The 21,189-nt window shown below is 38.0% G+C and overlaps 1 protein-coding gene across 5 annotated transcripts in view; it reads left to right on the forward strand.

The window, feature by feature from the left end:
- Positions 1 to 21,189, forward strand: part of eys (eyes shut homolog) — a 174,358-nt gene that overhangs the window by 132,411 nt on the left and 20,758 nt on the right. For all 5 annotated transcript variants that reach the window (XM_028603256.1, XM_028603257.1, XM_028603259.1 and 2 more), the window contains 3 exons: positions 2,631 to 2,781; positions 13,495 to 13,603; positions 18,102 to 18,325. In XM_028603256.1, the coding sequence (XP_028459057.1) occupies positions 2,631 to 2,781; positions 13,495 to 13,603; positions 18,102 to 18,325 (484 nt within the window). The remainder of the gene's footprint in view (positions 1 to 2,630; positions 2,782 to 13,494; positions 13,604 to 18,101; positions 18,326 to 21,189) is intronic.

Below are 21,189 nucleotides of genomic sequence, written 5' to 3' on the forward strand. Positions count from 1 at the left end.
AGGATAACAATGGCAAAACTGGGATGATGTAGCCTGCTGGCAGCCTGGTCCTAACTAAACAGCAGGGGACCGATAGTTGATCCCTGGGGAACTTCACATATAAAGTCAACCTTTATAGACATACAATTACTGAATGACAGAGGGAGATTTGTCCCTTCAAGTAGGATGTAAACTAACTAAATGCTGCAGGCAAATAAAAACATTTAAAAAATATATTTTCACCTCACAGCCACTTTGGCTGCCTTCTTTGTCCCTAATGCTATTTTGTGAGGAATTGGTAGAAGTCCTTCCCTTCCACAGAACAAGCATAAGGAAACGGTGGATTATCTGAACAAGATATTCCTCCTGTGGTCCATTCAGCAACAGCGGTTACACGTATGGCACAGTTAAGTGCATCCCTGTTGAGTCGTAAAACAGGGAAGACTTCCATGTCGGCTGAGAAAATGCATTATCAGAGGGCAGCATATTAAGCTCAGCATAGCCTCCCTCCAACAAAGAGATGGGGATTTTCCGGATGCCCTTCTTACTATGGAGAAATTGTTCAGAGCTTTCATATCAGTTGCATTGCAGCATTGAAACAACAAGCACAGCTTTCACGCCATTTTCCTGTGGTGTCCAAATCCTCAACCCATGCCATTACTTCATGAGAGGGCACACACAATTTGAAGACTCAAGTCTCTGCAGCTCACACACCTCTGTCCAAGTCATAGCCCAGCAAGCTATACCAACCTATCCTTACATGGATATACTTTACAGAGTCCTGGCTCAATTATCATTGTAATTGTGAAATGCAAGGGAGCAAGTGTTGCTCCTACTCAGTAGCTCTCTCTGGATGTTTGGCTCTCTGTCAGTCTCTCTAATCCAGGTGTGGAATGTCCTTTTGAAAACACAAAAACAGGTCCCTCTAACAGGCAGTATTCTTTTCTGTCCTCTGCCCTGCAACCATGTAATCCCTGACACTGGCACAAGAGTAGCAAGCTCTAGCTCTGTCTCCCTTATAGAGCTGCATTCTAATGTTGCATGCCCTCTTCTCATGTCTTCTTAGACAACGGTGCAGGACTGGTGTGCACCCTCTCTCTACCTCCCTCCTGAAGACCCTTGTAACCTGTGTGGGAGGATAAATGCTGCCGCTGTCTTTCGCTCCCCCAACCTCACTTGCAAGACCAGCAGAAACTCCCATTGTGATATAATGTACTGGAGTCTAGGAAGTGTAAAATCGAATAATGGCGTCTTGTCTCACAACCTAAACTAGCTGTAAACAGAAACAGTTTATTGACTTCACCATTAGGCTGAGGTCATACTCCCATTATAACCAAGACTCTTTGGAGCATGGACAGAAGGTGGAAATAAGTAATAAATCTATTTATTTATAAAATAAAACCCACTGCCTTCTGTTAACCCATGACAGTCCATACTTGGAGATATTTGCACAAATGCCACATTAATACAGACTTGTGAAAACCATTCCTCTACTGGGGAGTCTTAAAAAGTGGATGGTTATCTTAGTAGCCCCAGACAGCACGATGGCACTGTTGTACACAGAGACGATTCAGCTAATATTGGTGCTGTGCTGGTGCATTGTAATTTGAACTATTATCACAAGTGGACAGTGCTTTATCTATTAGACCGAGATAGCTTCTCGTAGCTTGGGTTCTTAGAAGACCAATTTGGTGGATCAAGGAAACTGATGTCCAAAGTGTGCTTTGTGGTCCATTCTTTCATTTTCCAAAGGTGGTGTGAGGGTAGAGGAGCCCGGTGTTTACTTTCTTGCAGGTTCTACTAGAATAGGCTCTGCAACAGCTTTCTTCTTGTCTTGAGGAGTATTAGTAGGGATTTGTCTTAAATCAGCCCTCTCTCTCTTCTCTCCTCAAACATTTCCTATGATCCCTTGCAGGTGGAAGTATCCACTAGAAAGTTCCTCTGTACCTCAGTAAGAATTGATGGTAGTTTTCCAGACCCTTTTAAATGACCTCTTCAAGCCCTTTGGCTATATTTCTCTTGGGTCATTGACTTTTACTGTTGTCTTGTTACTTTTCACTCAAGAGTGACTGACTTGTATGCCATTTGGACCATCCAAGCTGAATGCTTTAAGAAAAAAGTAGAGTAGTGTTGAATGCAGTGTCCATCTTAGGCCGTTTAATCTTGGACAGTTCAGTGCTATTCTTAGAGGGTGAAAACCTTGCACTCTTGGTTCCCTGTGTGTCTATTGGCATATGATGTGGAGCGCACAACAATGTCAACTAGGTTACTGGCAAACTCAACGCACTGACATTTAAAAGGCTCCACTAGTTGGGTAAGTCTAAGGCCAAATTGCTCAAATTGATACAATATAGCAACCTCTGGTTGCTACTTAGTGGGACAGATGGATTGGGATTTACCCTGCATAATATAATTACTTACCACTATGCTCATGTCAAACAATTTTCTCTTTCTAACCATGTCTCCGTCATCTTCTTGTTGAAACATTTTTATTTATTCTTTTAGACACACCGAGGGGACTCATTTTCTGTATTCAATATCTTGAGAGTTAAGCCTGAAGTAATGACATACATTTTGTAGCTTACATAATTTTAAATTTGGCAATACAGAAGAAAAGACTCTTTACTAAACACACTTTATTACCATTTCAGATCAGGAGCAGAACTTTGGGGATCAGTTTCTTCATGTTTTCCTTCAAGATGGAAGCCCTGTTGCTAAACTTGGGTGTGGTGGGAGTCATGTTTTGAATGCAGCAGCAGGCCAGAATGTCAACAATAACAGATGGATCCCAATCACAATCCGGTATGATATGTCTCTTCTACCTGTCTCTTTGTTCCCTAATGTTCTTTTGAACATGATATCTATGTTATTACCTGTGCTTTTTGAAACAAGCCTAATAGCCTTTTTATTTATAAATCAGGATGTATTTGTGATTGATGTACAGATTTAGCAAGTGTAAATACAGTATTGGTCACTTTTAAGAAGCCACCAATGGCTAATGATATCAAATAAAGGATGTCTAAGATTTTAAGCTAATTCTGTCTTTGGAATGATACTGTTCCAGATGTATATGGTAAATCTCTGCATCATACCAATCAAATCTCACAAAAACCATGACATTTTGTTAAACATGAGTCTATGTTCATAACTCATGTTGTTTAAAGAAAAAAAGAGTGCAAGTGAATCACCAATTTAATTCCTAAATTGCAACTTTTTTCACTCCGTTTTTCAAAAGACTATGAAACAAGAATTAAGTAGATACCAAAACATGAACAAAAAATAAAAAGACAATAAACACAATGTATTTTGTATGTATTACATTACATTGATATAGCTGACATATTTAGCCAAATCCACATACAATAAGTACATTTAACCATGAAGATACCACTCACAAATCAGTATATATAATAAGAATCATGTAAATACTGTACCATGTATCAAATAAGCAAAACTGCTTTGAGTGCTACATTTTAATAGAAGAGAATGATTATTATTATTATTATATTATTATTATTATTATTATTATTATTATTTTCATATTTTCATGGGCCAAGTATACAGTCTAAACAGGTGGGTTGTCAGTCTGCAACAGAAGATGTGTAGGGTTTCTGCTGTCCTGATTTCATTGGGGAGCTTGTTCCACCATTGTGGAGCCAGGACAGCAAACATTTGTGATTTTGTTGAGTTGTAGCTTGGCCCTCCTCCAACTAAAGGACTGGCAAGCCGTTTGGAAGTAGCAAAGCATAGTGGATGGGGTGTAGTGTTCACATTTACCTATTTAAAGACTTGAAAAAATGTGTGCAGTGCTCAGTGCTTCCCACTTTGATTATGTTCAATGGGATTTTTACAAAGGGCATTTCATGGTGTCTTTGATAAACCCCTGTGAATACTTGTCTGTCCAGTAGATGTCCACATCAGTGTTGATCAGAGAATTGTGCAATGAAGCTTACTATTTCAGACAAATCCCAACTTTAATGCCTGTATGATCATTGTGCACCTCCAGAACAGTGTAGTCCCTGACATGTTTCATGTACTGAACCATGCAAGAATAAATGAGAATACCTTGTGCCTTAGGTATACATTATGCTAAGTACCAAATTTAGCTTACTGAATGTCAGAATGTGAATATATTAACTCTAGTTTTATTGTTTTGATCATGAAAAAAATGGGCAACATATCTGTTACTGTCTGTGGCATCTTGCAATTAGTTCACAGAGAGATTTAGGATCATTAACCTTTTGAGATTCAGTCTGCTGAAAAAATTGGCCATTTCGGCAAATGGTTGTGGGGTGTTTTTCCGTAAGTGGCAGAGAGTCTCTAATCTTCTCAGCATACATTAGGCAAACTTTACACCTTCTGAATGACCAAGTCATTATATTATACTTATTCAGAAACTGTTATGATTCAGTATGGGTTGCAGTGCCCACAGTGTGATACTTCTTTACTTGGAAAAAAAAAAAAGATCTTGCATACATAATGATGCCTTGTAGATCAAGACTGACCCATCAATGGATCCATAACTATTAAAGTAAAATGCACACTTCAGCATTCAAATGACTGTACAGCAGTACAATTTATATATATATACTGTATATATATATATATATATATATATATATATATATATATATATATATATATATATATATATATATATATATATATATATATATATATATATATATAAAATCTATTTAAAAGCCCCAAAATAAATCTATTTAAAAAAATATATTTAAAAGCCCATTTAAAAGCTTAGATTAAACCTTAACAATGACAAAATACATAATAAAATATTGAATTACGTCAGAGAATTAAGTTAGTCATTTTATAGAATGCTGCCTTTGCTAAGAATGAATTAACATTTTGCTTGTCAATGCAATAAATAAAAATTGTGTCCATATTAGAACCAATGTGATAAAGATTTTTTTTTTGCATTTCAATAACTCTGATCCCAGCCAAGACACACAACTAACAAGTTGTTTTTTCACAACAAACCTTTAGATTGGATGCATAACATAATACAAATATAGCATAACATAGAAACATATAACCCAGTATGTAAATGCTTTTATGTTGAGCTGCAGTAACGTGGCGTACAGTACATTAACTGCATAGCAGTAAACTCAGCTGGAGTCAGATGGTTGTAGCTTACTTAGATGACAATTTAATAATAAAAAGCAATTACCTCTGCCAACTTTCCACACTTGTCACTAGATTTAGCTTTTTTTCAGACAGCCCACCTAGTAAAAGGATTTCTTAAAAGCCACAAACAGCAAATGTTGCTACTCTTTTGGATTATCTGGGGAAAACTCCTAAGCTTTTGGCAATAGATTTGGTACCAAATGTTGAACCTGATCCACATGCATTCGCACCACTTGCTTGTCTCATCCAAATAGGTCTGATCACAATGCTTCCCAATGCAGAGCTGATCTTCCGTCTCTGTAGTGTGCACACAGGCTTACAGCTTAGGAACTGTGAGGCAGAGTGAGCCAGTGGGAGAAATGAGAGAGGGCCTGCTGCTGAGCTCTGCCTCTATTTATTCTTGATCGGTTCAGCAATTGTATTCATATGCAAATGAGCGCATGACATCATCTAGTCTTGTTTGAGCAGTGAATACCTTCTTTCCTCGGATGATTGTTGGCAGTACTGAGTGCATGCTTCAACTTTCCGTCATCGTCTATGCAGGGCAGGGCAGTGGCTATATTTAACTGTAAATATTACAAGTTTCAATGACCAAACAAGGACAATGCAAATTGCCTGATGTCACTGTAACACTAGTCTATATCCTTGACATTCCACTTTCGGGATTGACGACGGAAAATCCGCCGGATTTCACTCATTTAGGCAGGATATTCGTTGCCTTGGGCTTCCTTTGTGTTGACATTTTAAACTCTGGTCGATTTATGAGGACTATGCTTAACCTTTTCTCAGATCTCTGCAGGGTAAATCCAGACACCTAGCTAGACTATCTTTCCAATCTGAGTTTTCTGTTGCATGACTAAAACAACTTTTAAAGGTACACGTTCCACCAAAACAAGGTCTTTCCGAGCCTTTTTTTGCAGCAGCACCTGCATCGTGCTTTGGAGGAGGGTCTGGCAAAGCAAGACTACTCTAACACAGACTTACAGTATCTCCATCTTTTTTTCTCATTTTCCCCTCTTTCATTACTCACACACACTCTTATTTTCAACCCACCTATCTTTTTGTCATCTTGAGCACTGTTCTGATGACAGAAAATGTAAACACTTGCCTTTTGCTTCATTTTTGCACTGATGCAATTGTTCACATGAAGAAGTGGTATGACACCTCTGTTTAACATACAGCGCCATACAATGAAAATAAGCACTTCACTTTCTTGATGTTTTTCCATGCTGGCGTTTTAATCACTGTAGTTTTGATAATGATATAATTGCTTGTGGTTACTAGGATAAGTACAAAACAACACATTAAACAATGTGGAGGGTTTATTTAAATTACATTAAAAGCCCTCTAGTGGATGGTCTACACAGCTGTTGATGCAGCACAGATGTTTTACCTTCATGTAGTTTCCGTTCCAGTATCAAAACCATATATATATATATATATATATATATATATATATATATATATATATAGATATAGATATATCCAAAACTCATTAAACGCTGTAAAGGAATTGTGTTTTTACCCCTATTATTTACAATTCTCTCTGAGCCACAGAGGAGCACTGTTAAACAGTCTTACACCATCCATTCTCACTAATCATCTCCAACAAATGGATGAAAGACATTGTGAATATTTAATCAAGAGTTTATCAGCCTGTTCTGACAGTAAACATAATTGAATGAATTACATTTTCTTTTTGTAGAGCAGCTTTTGTGAAGCAAGATTGCATAAAATGACCAGAACAATGCAAACAGACCATGCCATATATGTGAAACATACTGGGTTGACCTTTTGTTGGAAATTAACAAAGAAGAGCTTGCATTTGACTGCAGTCTGTGTAGAAACAGCAGTTTTGGTTTGAAGGATGTAGGATATTATAGCTTAAATTTATTCAGGTGCATTATCAATAGTTATGCAGATTTTCTGAATGTAATGGTGTTACGGTGCATTGTGTTTCCAGTGAAAGAATGCTTAATGGACAGGCAGATTGATAGTAGGTGTACAACATTAACATTAAAATTCTTTTTTTTTTTACATTAAAATTCTACAACCCATTTGTAGCACTCCAATATAGACTGTAAAGTTAGCAAGACAAAAGGCCACTGTTTAAATGCCCTGTGATGCCAAATTATTTCACAAAGGGGAATGTGCAGCGGAGAGGCTGTGTCATTTTTCATTTGGGGAGGACATGTTTGTTGTTGCCATTGTTTTTTTGATGTCGGCAAGTTTTCCTTTGGGGATGTTCGGGGCAAGACTATTACGAGTTTGAGAGTGGCAGACTCCAAATGCTCCCCCGGTCATTTGCCAGGGTGTATACATTATTGGTTGAATCCTTTGTGCTTAGCATTCACTGTTGGAGTTATTTTCATTCTCAAAGATCAACAAGGATGACACATAGCATTCTGCAACATTACATTTTGTTCCCTTGTCACAGGTGAACTCAGAATCCCAGGCAGATTTGATTATTTAAATTTATGCCACTTTTGTGGGTTCTTTTTTTTCTCTTCGGTCAAAGGAATAGGAGTAGTGTGTCAAGTATGGCTCTGACTTACTGGGAATATTCTTTTTATGACAGAGGATTTTGTGTCTAGAAACTCATGGGTTTTGATGTTCATGTCGATGTCTTTATGGACTTGTATTATTTCTGTTAAAAAAGCACTGAATATTTTGCTTCAGTAGGAGCCGTGCATGAACACCTTGCCATTACATCTGCAAATGTAGTTTTCTGAATTTCTTTGTTGGATGCTGTTGAAATGTGAATGTCATGGTTGATCACAGAAGATAAAAGGACCCAAAATACCTCACCTGTATGTTTATTTGGTGATTGGATAGAGTATTGTAGCGTGTCTTTTTATAATTCAGATCAATTCAATTTGCTTCTTGCCTAACTTATGTGTGATAAATGAATTCAAAATGCTCTCACTCCAACCAAAAAGCACTTGCACCAACAAAAGTGCACTGCAGTGATCAAAGATAAAATAGTTGGTGTTTTATAGTGAGACATTTGTTATTTGTGAGATTATTAGTCCTGTATACTGTTTATACCTTACATTAATTTAGCAGACATAAAGCCAACAGAAGCCAAGATGTCCTGGCTATTATTCCCTGAAGGTCAAGCTCCAAAAAACACTGGATCCTACATTTCCTATAATGCAACTCAATAGCAACTTTTGTTAGACCCTCGCTAAAGCTAAAGTCTACATAAAACACCGAACATCTAAAATATTAAAACCACAGTGTTGTGGGTAACCCATTAATAAATAAGTAATATGCTGCTGTCACTGTTACTTTTCACTCATAATACAATGAAACACGTTCATGTTTAAATGTTATATTATTATATGGTATTTAATAGTATATTTACTGACTATTGAATGGGGGGCAGGGGATTAAGTACAGCATAGGATTGTGATATTTTCACAATACAATACTGTATCGATACACAGATGCCAAATATTGATATTTTATGATACATGTTGGTCAGTTTATCTGCTTGACAATCCCATTTTGAAGCAATAAAATGAGATGAAAAGTGAGATGAACAAACAGACATTTATTTCTTTAGATAAATCAGATGTTGACAAAGAAGAAAGATGAAAAAAGGTGATAAATTGCAAAATATTTCAGAATATCTCAATAAAGTATTGTGATAATATCGTATCTTTGGGCCTCTGGTGATTTCCAACCCTACTAATTTTTTTTCAACAATTTTTTTATTGATTTTTCATTGCAATTACAACTTTTAACAAGCCTCCCACCCTTACCATTGAATATTGTTTTAATGTAAAAATGCACCTGTGAGTGTAAAATGTTGCCTAGCAACAGCTGCTGTAAAAGGAGGAAACTGACTGGGGCTGTAGAAAGAAGTTTTAAAGTAGTAGCAAATTTCAGAACGTCTGTTCTGTAAAGGAGCATGACGGAAATGTAAGAAATGCTTTGTTTCCTATTTTGCACTCAGCGCAATTGCCTTTGTACACCGACGCATGTATCGTTCCTATTTTGCACCCGACGCACAGAGGACTTTTCCCTTCACAGATGCACGTCTGTAAATTAGGGAATATATTTGCGCTATATTTGGCCATAATATAGCGTGGGCACAACGCGCATACACTTTGCTTCTCTCATCTACACGGATGCAGCAGTTTCCATTTTTGCAAATCATACATAATTACAAGTAAAAATATTACTGAAAATGTGCTTCAGGTGTTTGGATAGGTCAGGAGGCCCTTTACAGTACAATCCTCAAAAAGTCGCAACATTCTTTGTGGCTTGTTGTGTCATTGTGTTGATGACATAAATGAGGAAATATTAGAGGATTTAAGGAGACGGGATGTTGAACTACGGCGGGATTGAACACTCCGGCGGGATCTGGTCCGGGAGTGGCAATGCTGGGCATTTATTACTTTGCCGCATCTCGGACAGCTCCCGCTGGCGTGCGCCAGGCAAATCCGCCGTCATAATAGCAATCCGCCATGGAACAATCGTGCCTGCTCTTAAAGGGAATGTGAGATGACGCTCTGATTGGTTTATTGCACGTTACGCCCAAACCACACCTAGCTACTTCAGACCAACCCATTTTAGATTTGTGTCGGGCGCAAGAGTCATTTATCCCGCCGGTATAATAGCAACAGCGCCCAAGATCCGTCCACAAAGCTACTTGCGTTTCACGTTTGATACTTGAGTTTCAGATTGTTAAAATAGGGCTCTTTGAGTTCATGTTCTGTTCTGGTCAGAAGCAACTGTTTGCCTCCTGTCACCTTGACCGATAACTTGCTTGCTAATACAGAATTAAGAGGGCTGTTTAGTGTCCATCTATCCACTCTTCATTTTGGTACACATATGAGCATGTGCATAGGCTTATTGGTAACTCAAAAATAAAATAATCGCTGATGTAATTGGTGTTTATTGAAGTAATGGGTAAAGTAATCCCTTTGCAAAAGTAATTGGTAAACAGCCATTGATTACATTTTCTGAACTACACAATAACGGGACAGAACTCATCCTCTCGTCCCATCCCACTTTCCCACTGGGTTTTAATAGCTGGAAGAATGAGGAAGCAACATTTATTTTGAGGAAGTGCCATGCCATATGTGCAACTGGGTGAAAAGTGAGTTCTTAATAGTGAGCATTTTTGTTTTTAATTCCACATCCTCTTGACACAATGCCAAATCTGAGGTAGCGTATGTTTTTCAATCACACAGCATTCAGTGTTGTATCGACAAGTAGTCGCATAGAAGATGAATTGAAGAAGCAACGAGCAGCTCTGCCTGCTCACTTGGAATTTCTTTTGTGAAGCCACAATGCCAAGCAGCTTGCTGTGTGCTGTCTAATTGTATTGCTGGCGATATAATGATAGAACACAGGCTACCCAAATTAATTGAGGCTTGCCAGTCACAGCACAAATTATGCAGCAAATGCTGCAGTGCTGCGTGTGAGAAAGTCACTGCACCAGAGACAGAGCAGGCATTATAGTCAATGTAGGTGTAGATTATGGTCTGATGCAATGCTTGTTGCAACTAAGGAAAAACCAACAAACCGATCCCATCTGACATCTTGTGGAGTTGACTATGGTGTGATAATAATGCATGATTATAAAGAATTTTTTTTTTCTCCCTCTCTCTTTTCGGTCATATCTGATGTATAAGTCTACTTCATGTTGTACTAAAAAGAATATCAAAGTAACAGGTGGTACTCATCGTCCATATGTAATCTGTGACCCATTTAGCAGGTAGGAAACACTACAGTCTCCAGCTGCAGAGCTAATAGATTCTTGACTCTAAATCACTAAATTACTTGCAAATTATAAATTCACCACAAATGTGTTCTATATTACCATTTGATTTTTGTAAGAATCTGAAATATTAGAACAATAAGTCATTTTAAAAAAAGAATTGCATCTTGCCTATCAGCCAGGGAAAACTGTTGCAAGGGCACCAGTGCAGTGTATGATGTTTTACTGCCATCTGTTGCCAATACTTTCAGATATTTTATGCAATAGTAATATTTTAATGATGATCCTGCCTCATTATTAATTTTCTGCAGGGGACTGTGAAGGAGACTCGTTCAAATACTGTAGGATTGCAAAGACAAACACCTACCATACGGTTTAACAAATACCTCCGTGCAAAGGTGCTGTGCTGAAAATATTTGCAAGGTCCCTTAACATTGCAGGTAATATTTCAGTGGTGATCCTCAGGAAAGTTTCAGTAATGCATTTGGACTGAATTAGTCACACCAGACACGGTCTAAATGAGGATGTTAGAAATGACAAATCACTTATGATTAGAGCATTAGCCAGATGAAGAAATACATAAATGATGATCGAGTAAGTAAAAATGATCACAGCTATATTGTGGTTGTGTGTTTGGAGAGAATGAAATATTCATTTGTTTTTTGTTTGTTTACCTCAAGTTGGGAATGTGCTAGTGTTGGTCCTTTGAGACCCCAGCACTGAATGGAGTACAGGGAGACCAATAAGAAATGGCATAGTGTTTCATCTCTGCGTTAGACAAACCCCGGCCTCTTTTTCTTCACTCCCATTTGTTTGTCTGTGTAATATAATCCATTTGTGTTTGTATGTCTGTGTGTGTGTGTGTGTGTGTGTGTGATGGTGATGTGGCGCTAGGGGGCATATTCCTAGCTATCTAGCTACTAGACCAAGAAAAGTAGTCATAGTCATCTTTATAAATAGTCATCTTTGCCTTAGAGCAAGACAAATGTAAATTAACCTGGTGGAGCATTCAATGTGCTTACGAGAGCTCATCAAGTAACATCATCCTGTTTGCTTAAGTGAGCATGCTCTCTGTGTCTCATAGGGACAGTGTTTGCAGCATTAGCAGGCCAAATAAAAAGCTACTATCGTAAGCACCACAATATGCTTCTAATGCCCTCAGCAAGAGGGAGTTTTATTAGCAATGTTGTGATGATTCATACCTCACCAACAGTCTGTACACAATTACATGGATTGCAATATTGGATCATTTCAGTCTTTTCATTAGGATCTTGTTATTCTTGTGACTTTGTGATAAACAGTGGGGGGGATGTAGTTTTCTGAAACCACTCACTGAGAATGAGAGAATGACCTCAGAAACACAACACCAAGATGGTGATGAACATCTTCTCTAGGTTGCATTTGGTGTTTACCATCTTAAATGTGCCTTAATTTATCAATGTGTGTGTATACAAAACAGCTCTTGTGATTCCCATACCTTTAATTAGTCCTGCCTAAAGTTGCTTGCATGCAATTGCCTCAGGGAGGCGTCCTGGAAGGCTGTTTGAAATTAGCAGGAGGGCGATTGCCCTGATAGTTTCCATCTGGCCATTAAAGCAGACATTTGAGGTTTTTTTTTTTCCCTCATCAACAGTGGCAAATTTTTTTGCAGAAACCTGATTTGCAGATAAGAGTGTTACATGTTCACAGCAAAACAGTGATGAACCGATACAACAAAAGCCCACCGTGTAGATTACCCCCTCACAGAATTGTGTTTACGCATGTGGCACAGAGTGCACAACCATTTGCATAATGTACAGCCCTGTAAAGAGGCTGCTATTGTATATTGCCGGTGTAAAGCCAATGATGAATTGGATAGAGGCAATCACTTGACTTTGCCAAAGCTGGAGTATGACACAAGTAGACCAGCTACTTAACATTATGGCTGCAACATTAATGACTAGTGCAATTGTATATTTCCCCAGAGAGACACAGAGGGTCAAATGATAAAATTGTCTTCCTACTCATTAGGTTTATAATGTATATCTAGTTTGTGCCCTCATTTTTATCATTAATTAATCCTGAATGACATAATGAACATTTTCGCTTGTGATAATGTTTTTGCTGGTTGATTTGTGTCCTTAGTATTATTGCTATTGTTATAAATGTTTGAAATAGTAATACATATCATGTGTTAGTGCTTGATCCTGTAAATTCAACTGGTTCTGACTGGTTATCCAAATCTATGGTCTGTCAGTAGTGTATTTACAAGCATGATTATGTGAATTTCATATCTGCTGAGGAACACAACAACTTAAGGTATATCACCACAGCACTGAGCAGAAACCTATTTCTGGACTTATTATCTAAATCCAGCAGTGGAAGCCATTCTCTATTTGTGTTGTCTCTCCTGGATTTTGGGCGGTGGCGTGAGACACAAACGCACCATTGATTCCAACCATATCCACCAGTGCAAGTTTCCCAGAAAATAGTGTGTAATGTATATGTAGTCATCCATTTTTATAGTATAGTCTCAGTGGTCACATTAGCAGCTTCATTGCTGTGACTGCTCTGTCGGTCTCTCCATCAAAATATTGTTCAGGCTTTGCTGGATTTATTATTACAAACCCTAGTCTCCCTCTGTTCTCTCTCAACAGATACAACCTGCCTGTTGGCAAACAAGGAGGGTTGTGTATGATTGAAATAGCTGCAGATAATGGCACAGCTCAGCATCTCGAGGAGTACGTGTCACACCCTGTGTCAGAGGTAACCTGACCTGCCTGCATTCAAATCAACCCTTTGTCACACTCATTTTATTACATTTGCATTTTGAACCCATAATCATGTCTTTGTATTCCCTTCATTTTACAGGACAGTTTACCTTACACATATCAACATGCTAATTCAACAGTAATATAATTTGTCATGGATGACTTTAGCATTCATGAGTAAACAATCAAGGAAATACATCAGATCAAATGTTTTCACAGAGAACCACAGCTGTTTTCATGAATGTTAAATAATATTAAAACTGTATTTAGACACATCAAAGTTATGTTATTCCCCCTCCTTATTCTGGGAAATATATGTGTCACTCTATTCACTTATTTAGCACATTATTATCTAACTTATGTGGAATCAAGTGAATTTGAGGTTCTACCAACTTTTGCAATATATTTTGTTCTTTTTAGTGTAAATGAAGTGGGTGTTAAGACAACCCTGCGGTGGGTGGTGTTGCTTTAGGTACTTGTGAGACATGAAATAATCATGAAAATAACATTTAAAGTATCCAGGAATTACAGCTTGAGTAAAAGATCTATGAGTTTGAAGGCTTAGCAAAACAATGCACAGCAGTTTATGATATTACGAGGAAGGATTTTACTTCTCTGGAAAGTTTTATCTTCTCTAAATATTGTTTGTGTTATCTTGTATTGGTTGACTTCTATAAGCTAAAACACCTGCAGTAGCTGCTGCCTGTAGATATCCAGGTAAATCATATATTGTATGATAATTTATTTTTGCTTAATCACTTACAGGACTCATGACAGCAACATCATGAGTACATTAAGTGTATGTTATCAAAAGCCAGCCAAGCACACTGTTTTTAAAAAAAACAGCAGTTGCTTTATGAATAAAGAACAGGAGCTTCCATTAAAAACATGTGCACCTGTAACATTATTTATCAAGAATATCACACTTGGAAAATAATATCCTTAATGGCATTCATGTAAGTAGCACTAAGCTAGTTCTTACTTGTTAATCACAGACCGGTCTTTTCACTCTGGCTCATTAATTTGATTAACAACACCTATATTTGTTATTAAATTAATAATTTGTGTTTTTCACTTTGAAAGACTCAGGAGAGGGGCTCAACCTTCCCACAGGCTCCACATGCCTCCCCCTCGTCCAATGTGATTTATGGTCTTCTAATTTGAGATGCCAAGATGCTTCTTTTCTTTTCCTTCTTTGTTGTTAATAACACATTCATTACACAGGGATCTTTGCTCGTTAATTTTTTTTTATAATATTATTATATAATGTATGCTGTGATTTATAGTTATACTGGTTACATGGGATTTTATTTTAGTTAGTGCTCAACACCAGTCAAATTAAATAAAATGAGATTTGATTGAGCTTATTTCATTAAAATTATATAAAGCAGAAAACACGTTTGAAACAGCTATAAAAGAAGCTACTAGCAGTTATTTAGGGTTATCGAGGGTGCTGTAAACTTGACATTGTGAACTAAGAAAGGAACTTCCAATGGGTTAAAGGAATACACCGACTTATTGGGACTTTAGCTTATTCACCGTAAACCCCAGAGTTAGACAAGTCGATACATACCCTTCTCATCTCCGTGCGTGCTGTAACGCTGTCTGACGGTTCCAGCATTAGCTTAGCCCAGCACAGATCCTGCAGGTAACTGGTTCCAACTAGCCTACTGCTCCGAATTGTGACAAAAGTGACAAAATAACGCCAACATGTTCCTATTTATATGTTGTGATTAGTAGAGTCACAGCGTGTACAAAAAACAACGTAACATGAGACACAGCCATCTTCTAACAGTAAACAAACCGGGAACTATATTCTCAGACAGGCTTGCTGCGAGCATATCACTCCGCCAAAGAACTATATTCTTCCGCCTGAGAATATAGTTCCTCTTTTGTTTACTGTTAGAAGATGGCTGTGTCTCATGTTACGTTGTTTTGTGTACACGCTGTACCTCTACAAATCACAACATGGAAATAGGAACATGTTGGCGTTATTTTGTCACTTATTCGGAGCACTAGGTTGCTGGAAACAGTCACCTGCAGGTTCCGTGCTGGCCTGATGCTGCTGGAGCCGTCAGACAGCCTTACAGCATGCACGGAGATGAGAAGGGTATGTATCGACTTATCTAACTCTGGGGGTTACGGTGAATAAGCTAAATTCCCAATAAGTTGGCGTATTCCTTTAAAAGCAATGCTCTATACATGGCCCTGCTCTAGATCTTAGAGAGATCATGAAGTTGCAACTTGGCAATTTAGACTGGAAGCCAACATGCAGCAGAGAGAGGAGATCATAATATTTTTAAATTCTGTCATAAATCTCACAGATTCCAAGTGGAAAGGTTCAAGACCTGGAAGAATATGAAGATATTGATTATGTTGCTTTGAAATTCTTACTGCCAGATCTTTAACTAAGGTCAAGTCGTGTTTATAAAGAAGGCTTTTAGTGCTCAATTGCAATTAACTGAACAACATTTTTTGCCTAGTGATGCTATGTTTTTTAGTGTGACCAAGTTACTCACATACACTGGCACCACATGTGCATAATACCACTACCTAGAAATGCAATAATGAAATGGAGGCCTCATTGACTTGTCTTGCCATCAAATTGAATTCAAAACGTAGCATGCAGCGCTCATGAACTCAGTGCTGCTACTCCACTTACAACGTCATAAATATTACATCGGTCTGTTGAATGGACTCTTCTCATAAACATGGTAAACACATTTGAAGGCACCATAAAGTCGTTCCATATCAGCTCTTCATCGTCATGCAGCTCCAGTGGCGCATAAGTGGTTGTATCACACAAAATATGGATAACCTCATTGTAAAAGTATCCAGCCACAGCTGCATATTTTATTTGAATCTTCAGCTTTGTTAAAGATAGTTTTAGGGCTCTTAACATTGTGTCGAGATTACATAAACATTCCTATGGACCCCTGTCATCCGTGTGTTTTTATAGGCTTTCAAATATGCAGCAGTAATGTTGATGATCTGAGCCTTGAAGACCCACATAAGATTGATCATTTCTGACATACAGCCTCCCATAACTACACAATAATTTCTGTCAGATACAGAACCTATTAAATAAATGACATGAAAGGCCTGCATTGTTAAAGTAAGGCATTACATGTAATGACCCTTTGTATGAAAAGCAGTAATTATATCTGCCATGACTAGATTTTAAATAATACAAATAGCCATGTAAAAAAGGTCAAACAAGGATAGTGAGTACAGTCATCGTCCAGAGATGTTGCAAAAATTAAAAGGCAAGTGTTTTTGTAATGTTTTGTTAGTTCTTCTAAATGGGTGGAAAAAGTTGGACAAGATTTTCAAATGTATCCACATTATTTTGGACATGACACAGCTAAAGTTTGAAGTACTTGTAGGTGTTATTCTGGAATGAAGTGAGCCATATAAACAGGAAAGGCTCTTTGTTTCTACTGAACACAATTTTGAAAGTGTTCAAGTAATAGTGGCAGGGTCGCCTGGTTAGCTCACCTGGTTGAGCGTGCTCCCCATGTACAGAGGCTCATTCCTTGCCGCAGCGGACACAGGTTTGATTCTGACCTGCGGCCCTTTGCTGCATGTCATTCCCCCTCTCTCTACCCCCTTTTCTGTCTTCAGCGCTTCTATCTAATAAAGGCCTAAAATGCCCAAACAAATATATTTAAAGAATAAAAAAAGTAATAGTGGCTGGGTCAGTACTTGTGATCTTATTATAATAGAAATTAGTGTAATGATAAACTGCAAAATCTAAAGGGAAGACATTGATTCTATTTACTATAAAAATCACTTTGACTTAGGGGAGTTTTATTTTGAAATCCACTGACACAATGTTACATAATATGCAAGAATGTGTAATGAAGCTGTGATAAATGTTGATTTGTCTTTCATGAATTAATCATCATACATGGTGTGATTGGGAACCTGTTATGTAAACCTTCTAAATAGAAATTAGTATTTAATATACATTTGAACATTCGGAGGTCATGGTTGGGAATGAAATATATGTAATTTAGTGCTAATAGGAGACCGTCTTGTGCTGCATTTCTTTTTGTGCAGAGCAGAGACAATTATGCCTTACTTGTTAAATTGACCGTTATGGTACGATAAGCTGCAAGTTCACAGAATGTATCTACATTAATTCTACCCAATTATCTTGCACATCAAAGAAAGCTTGCAGCAATGTATAGATATTCTACCTCTCTCATCGTATCAATATGTGTATTATTATATGATGTCAGCAGGACTGAAAACATAAATGATTATAACTTCAGTTTCTTGTCTAGGTCGTGCCAAACCCGCATTAAGCTGGAGAGTAACAGACACTTTCATGTTGATCTTTATATATATATATAATACTAATGTTAATATTTTTACACATGCTATTTTTAGCTGCACAGCTCGTATTTAAAGGGAGACATATTTTGTAAGATTAAGTGTGCTTTACTAAACGATAACCCTGATCACTGGCTTTCCACCATTTTTTGCAGGGAACCTTTGGACCCATATTTCTTGGGGATGTTTCGTCCCACTGGGAGATGCATGACGGGCGTGCAAAGGGAGCGAGGAGATTCATTGGATGTATCAGGGAACTTCAGGTCAACTTTCAGGAGATTTACCTGGTGGGTGAGGCAGTGAGAGGAAGAAACATCAAGAATTGTGACCCCCCTGTCTGCCAGCACCTTCCCTGTCGTAACGGAGGAACTTGTGTCAGGTACAAGGTCACCTTTTACACTAATGAAAAATTACGAAACCACCTTTGAACTTAAAAGTCATTAAGGATATAAAATACACCTTCTCTAATGCATTTTCCTTCCGTAATAATAATGCATAATATGCAAGATATTACCCCAGAAATGAGGTGAACTGCAGCTAAGTCAAACTAGTGTTACATACATGCATGTGCTAAAAAAAGAAAGGAGTGTTTACTCAATATGCTATAAACAACAAAGGTAATAAAAAAATTTAGTATGAGTGACTGATTCATTACATATTGTTGCAGCATTAGCCCATGTGTCTCAGTATGAAGCCAAAGTGTTTCCGTGTATTCCAGTTTAAATTGTTTTCCCAATCACTAAAATCATGAATGGAGCTGTAGCTGTGTAATGGGAGCTTTGAACACACCGTAACCCAGTCAACCAGCTAGTGAAATTACAGTTTTGGCAACAGCTCCTCTTTCCAGCTATTTTTTAATGCAGAATTGTTCAGTTATCAGTCAAGCTAATCTTATCTACATTGGACTAATTTTAATGTAGGCCTACTGTGCACTGTCAAGTATTGGACTGGGAAAGTCGAGTTGTTAATTGCATAAAATGTTGAAAATGTAATACAGATAAATACTCTAACTAAATTGCCAAAATGTCCTACAGCAGTTACTTATCTGGCTGAAGAGAAGATGGCCTAATGTAAAACACATTAACAATGGCTCACCCACATGGCTACTTGTTTGTGAAAACTGCTGAAGAGCCTGACATTTCCTTTAGAAGTTAGTGGAGAGCAAAAACAGAGCTAATACTACAGTAGAGTGAACATTGGACTTGCGTTCCTTAGGTGGACGCAACAAATGAATGCTACTGTTGTTAAATGTCTGCTGGATGTTTAAGTAAGCAACTGATTGCTGACACAAACCAACTTAAAAGATAATTACAGCAATTGTTTCCGCTTTTTGGCTCTTAAGCGGTAAAAAAAATCCATTGTTGCACATTAAATTCATTTTAGATTGTTTGATGACATGTTTAACATTAAATATTCTTGTTCATATCACATATTACATTGAAAGTTAAATTATTATTATTATATCATTATTGTAGTCTTTCATTCCTTTACTGATTGTACCCAGAAATATGTAATAATGTATGGTCAGTTACTTAAATGTTCAAAAGGCCTACTAAAATAATAGTAAGAGAGATTATTGACACATTTCTTGAGTTGCTGTCTGAGTAAGTTGGTAATGTCCTGTTCCTTCCCACTTCTTTCTTAAAAAAAAAACTACAGTATTTTCCTTGTTAAGGCAATCCCTGGGTGAAACGTAGTCCCTTGTGATAGGCCAAATATGTGAGGATCCGTTTTCCCTTCATCTTCATCTAGTACAGCTCATCAGACTGCCATCACACCCCACTTACCAGCAATTCTGCCTGACTTTTTAAGTATGCATTAACTACATATGATGCTCTTTCACCTGAGGTAATCCAGAAAATAGCTGCTTTAAATGTCTTCTTCATTGTGTTATGACACTGTCAATTAACAGTTACTTTTATTAAACAGGAAATGGAAAGAGGCACCATTAATATTGGAATATGAATGGCTCTAAGAATACCAATTAGGAGCTGGTGGCATTGTGCTCACATTGGCTTGTCATGCTGTGAAAGAGTGCACCTTGCAATTATCTGTGTGATGAATAAGCGTTAATGCAGTATCCTCTTGAACCTCACAGCATGCAGGGGTCATCAGGAGTGCACAGAGCTCTCTTCATTCTGTTAGTTGCCCTGGAATGCACTGCCACAATGTAATAGGAGGACAAAGAATTTTGATTGTCGCTTCAGTTGGGGTGATATTGGTGCTCTCCTCTCTCTTTTTCATGTGGTCCTCTGTTCACTTAGGCATGTAGAAATATCAGTATTAAACCTAAGAGCATAATGGCTTGTGGTTGACAGGTGATACATTACTGTATAATAGGTATTTAAGGAACATCAATGTGAATAGCCGGGCAATGTGCTGCATTTAACTCCATGCCTTCTCTTTTCTGGTGTTGTCCTTAAAAAGATCTGTGATGTCGTATTATGTTTTTCAACCTCCAAGATGAATCTCTCGTTGTCCGCGGTGTTCTAAAGGAGACATAAACGATATGGGGGGGGGGTGTCTTTTGGTAAATTGACTGGATAGTCTCACTGTTTCACTTCCTGCCCGGTTGTCCGAACAACCTGTGGCTCGCGTGAAAATAGACCTGCCGTGAATCTTTAGTGGAGCAGAGAGCCCTCACGCACGCTTCTGGGATGCGCCGTGGCGCAGCTGGTGGAATGTCAAGCATTGACTTGAATGGCAGGCAATCGCAGCCCCCACGATTGCTCGCGGCGCCTCCGGAACACAGCGCAGACCCGAGAAAAGAGTATTGCTTCAGATGAAAGTGGACACCTGTATTTATACAGTCAGACAGTTAGTTATGAAATGCAACATGTCATTATCTCCCAATTAGACAATTAGAGAAAAATATATACAACTGCACAATCCCTGTACAACCGGCGGATGTACAGATGTACCTGTGACCAGTTTGTGGTGGGTGCGGTGTGAAGAGACTTGCACCTGTGTTGAGGTGCTTTGTGCTTTTGTAATAGGCATGTATAGTGGGCTCAGTGTGGGAGAAGGTGGCAGCACTCTGCAGGGTGTCTACGGTTACTGTATGGATGGAGGCTAGGAATGGAGAACATCTATAATGCACCTAGCGATGTTTAGTTTCTTGTTAATTTATGTTTATGTTGTATTAAAAGTTGAAGACCTTGTCTGATACATAAACCAACTTAGGATTTTTAACAGTTAATAACACACTAAGATGTGCTTGATACAGTATGTATTATATTCACA

The sequence above is a fragment of the Perca flavescens genome, chromosome 17 (assembly GCF_004354835.1).
Source record: "Perca flavescens isolate YP-PL-M2 chromosome 17, PFLA_1.0, whole genome shotgun sequence".
Taxonomy (NCBI): Eukaryota; Metazoa; Chordata; class Actinopteri; order Perciformes; family Percidae; genus Perca; species Perca flavescens.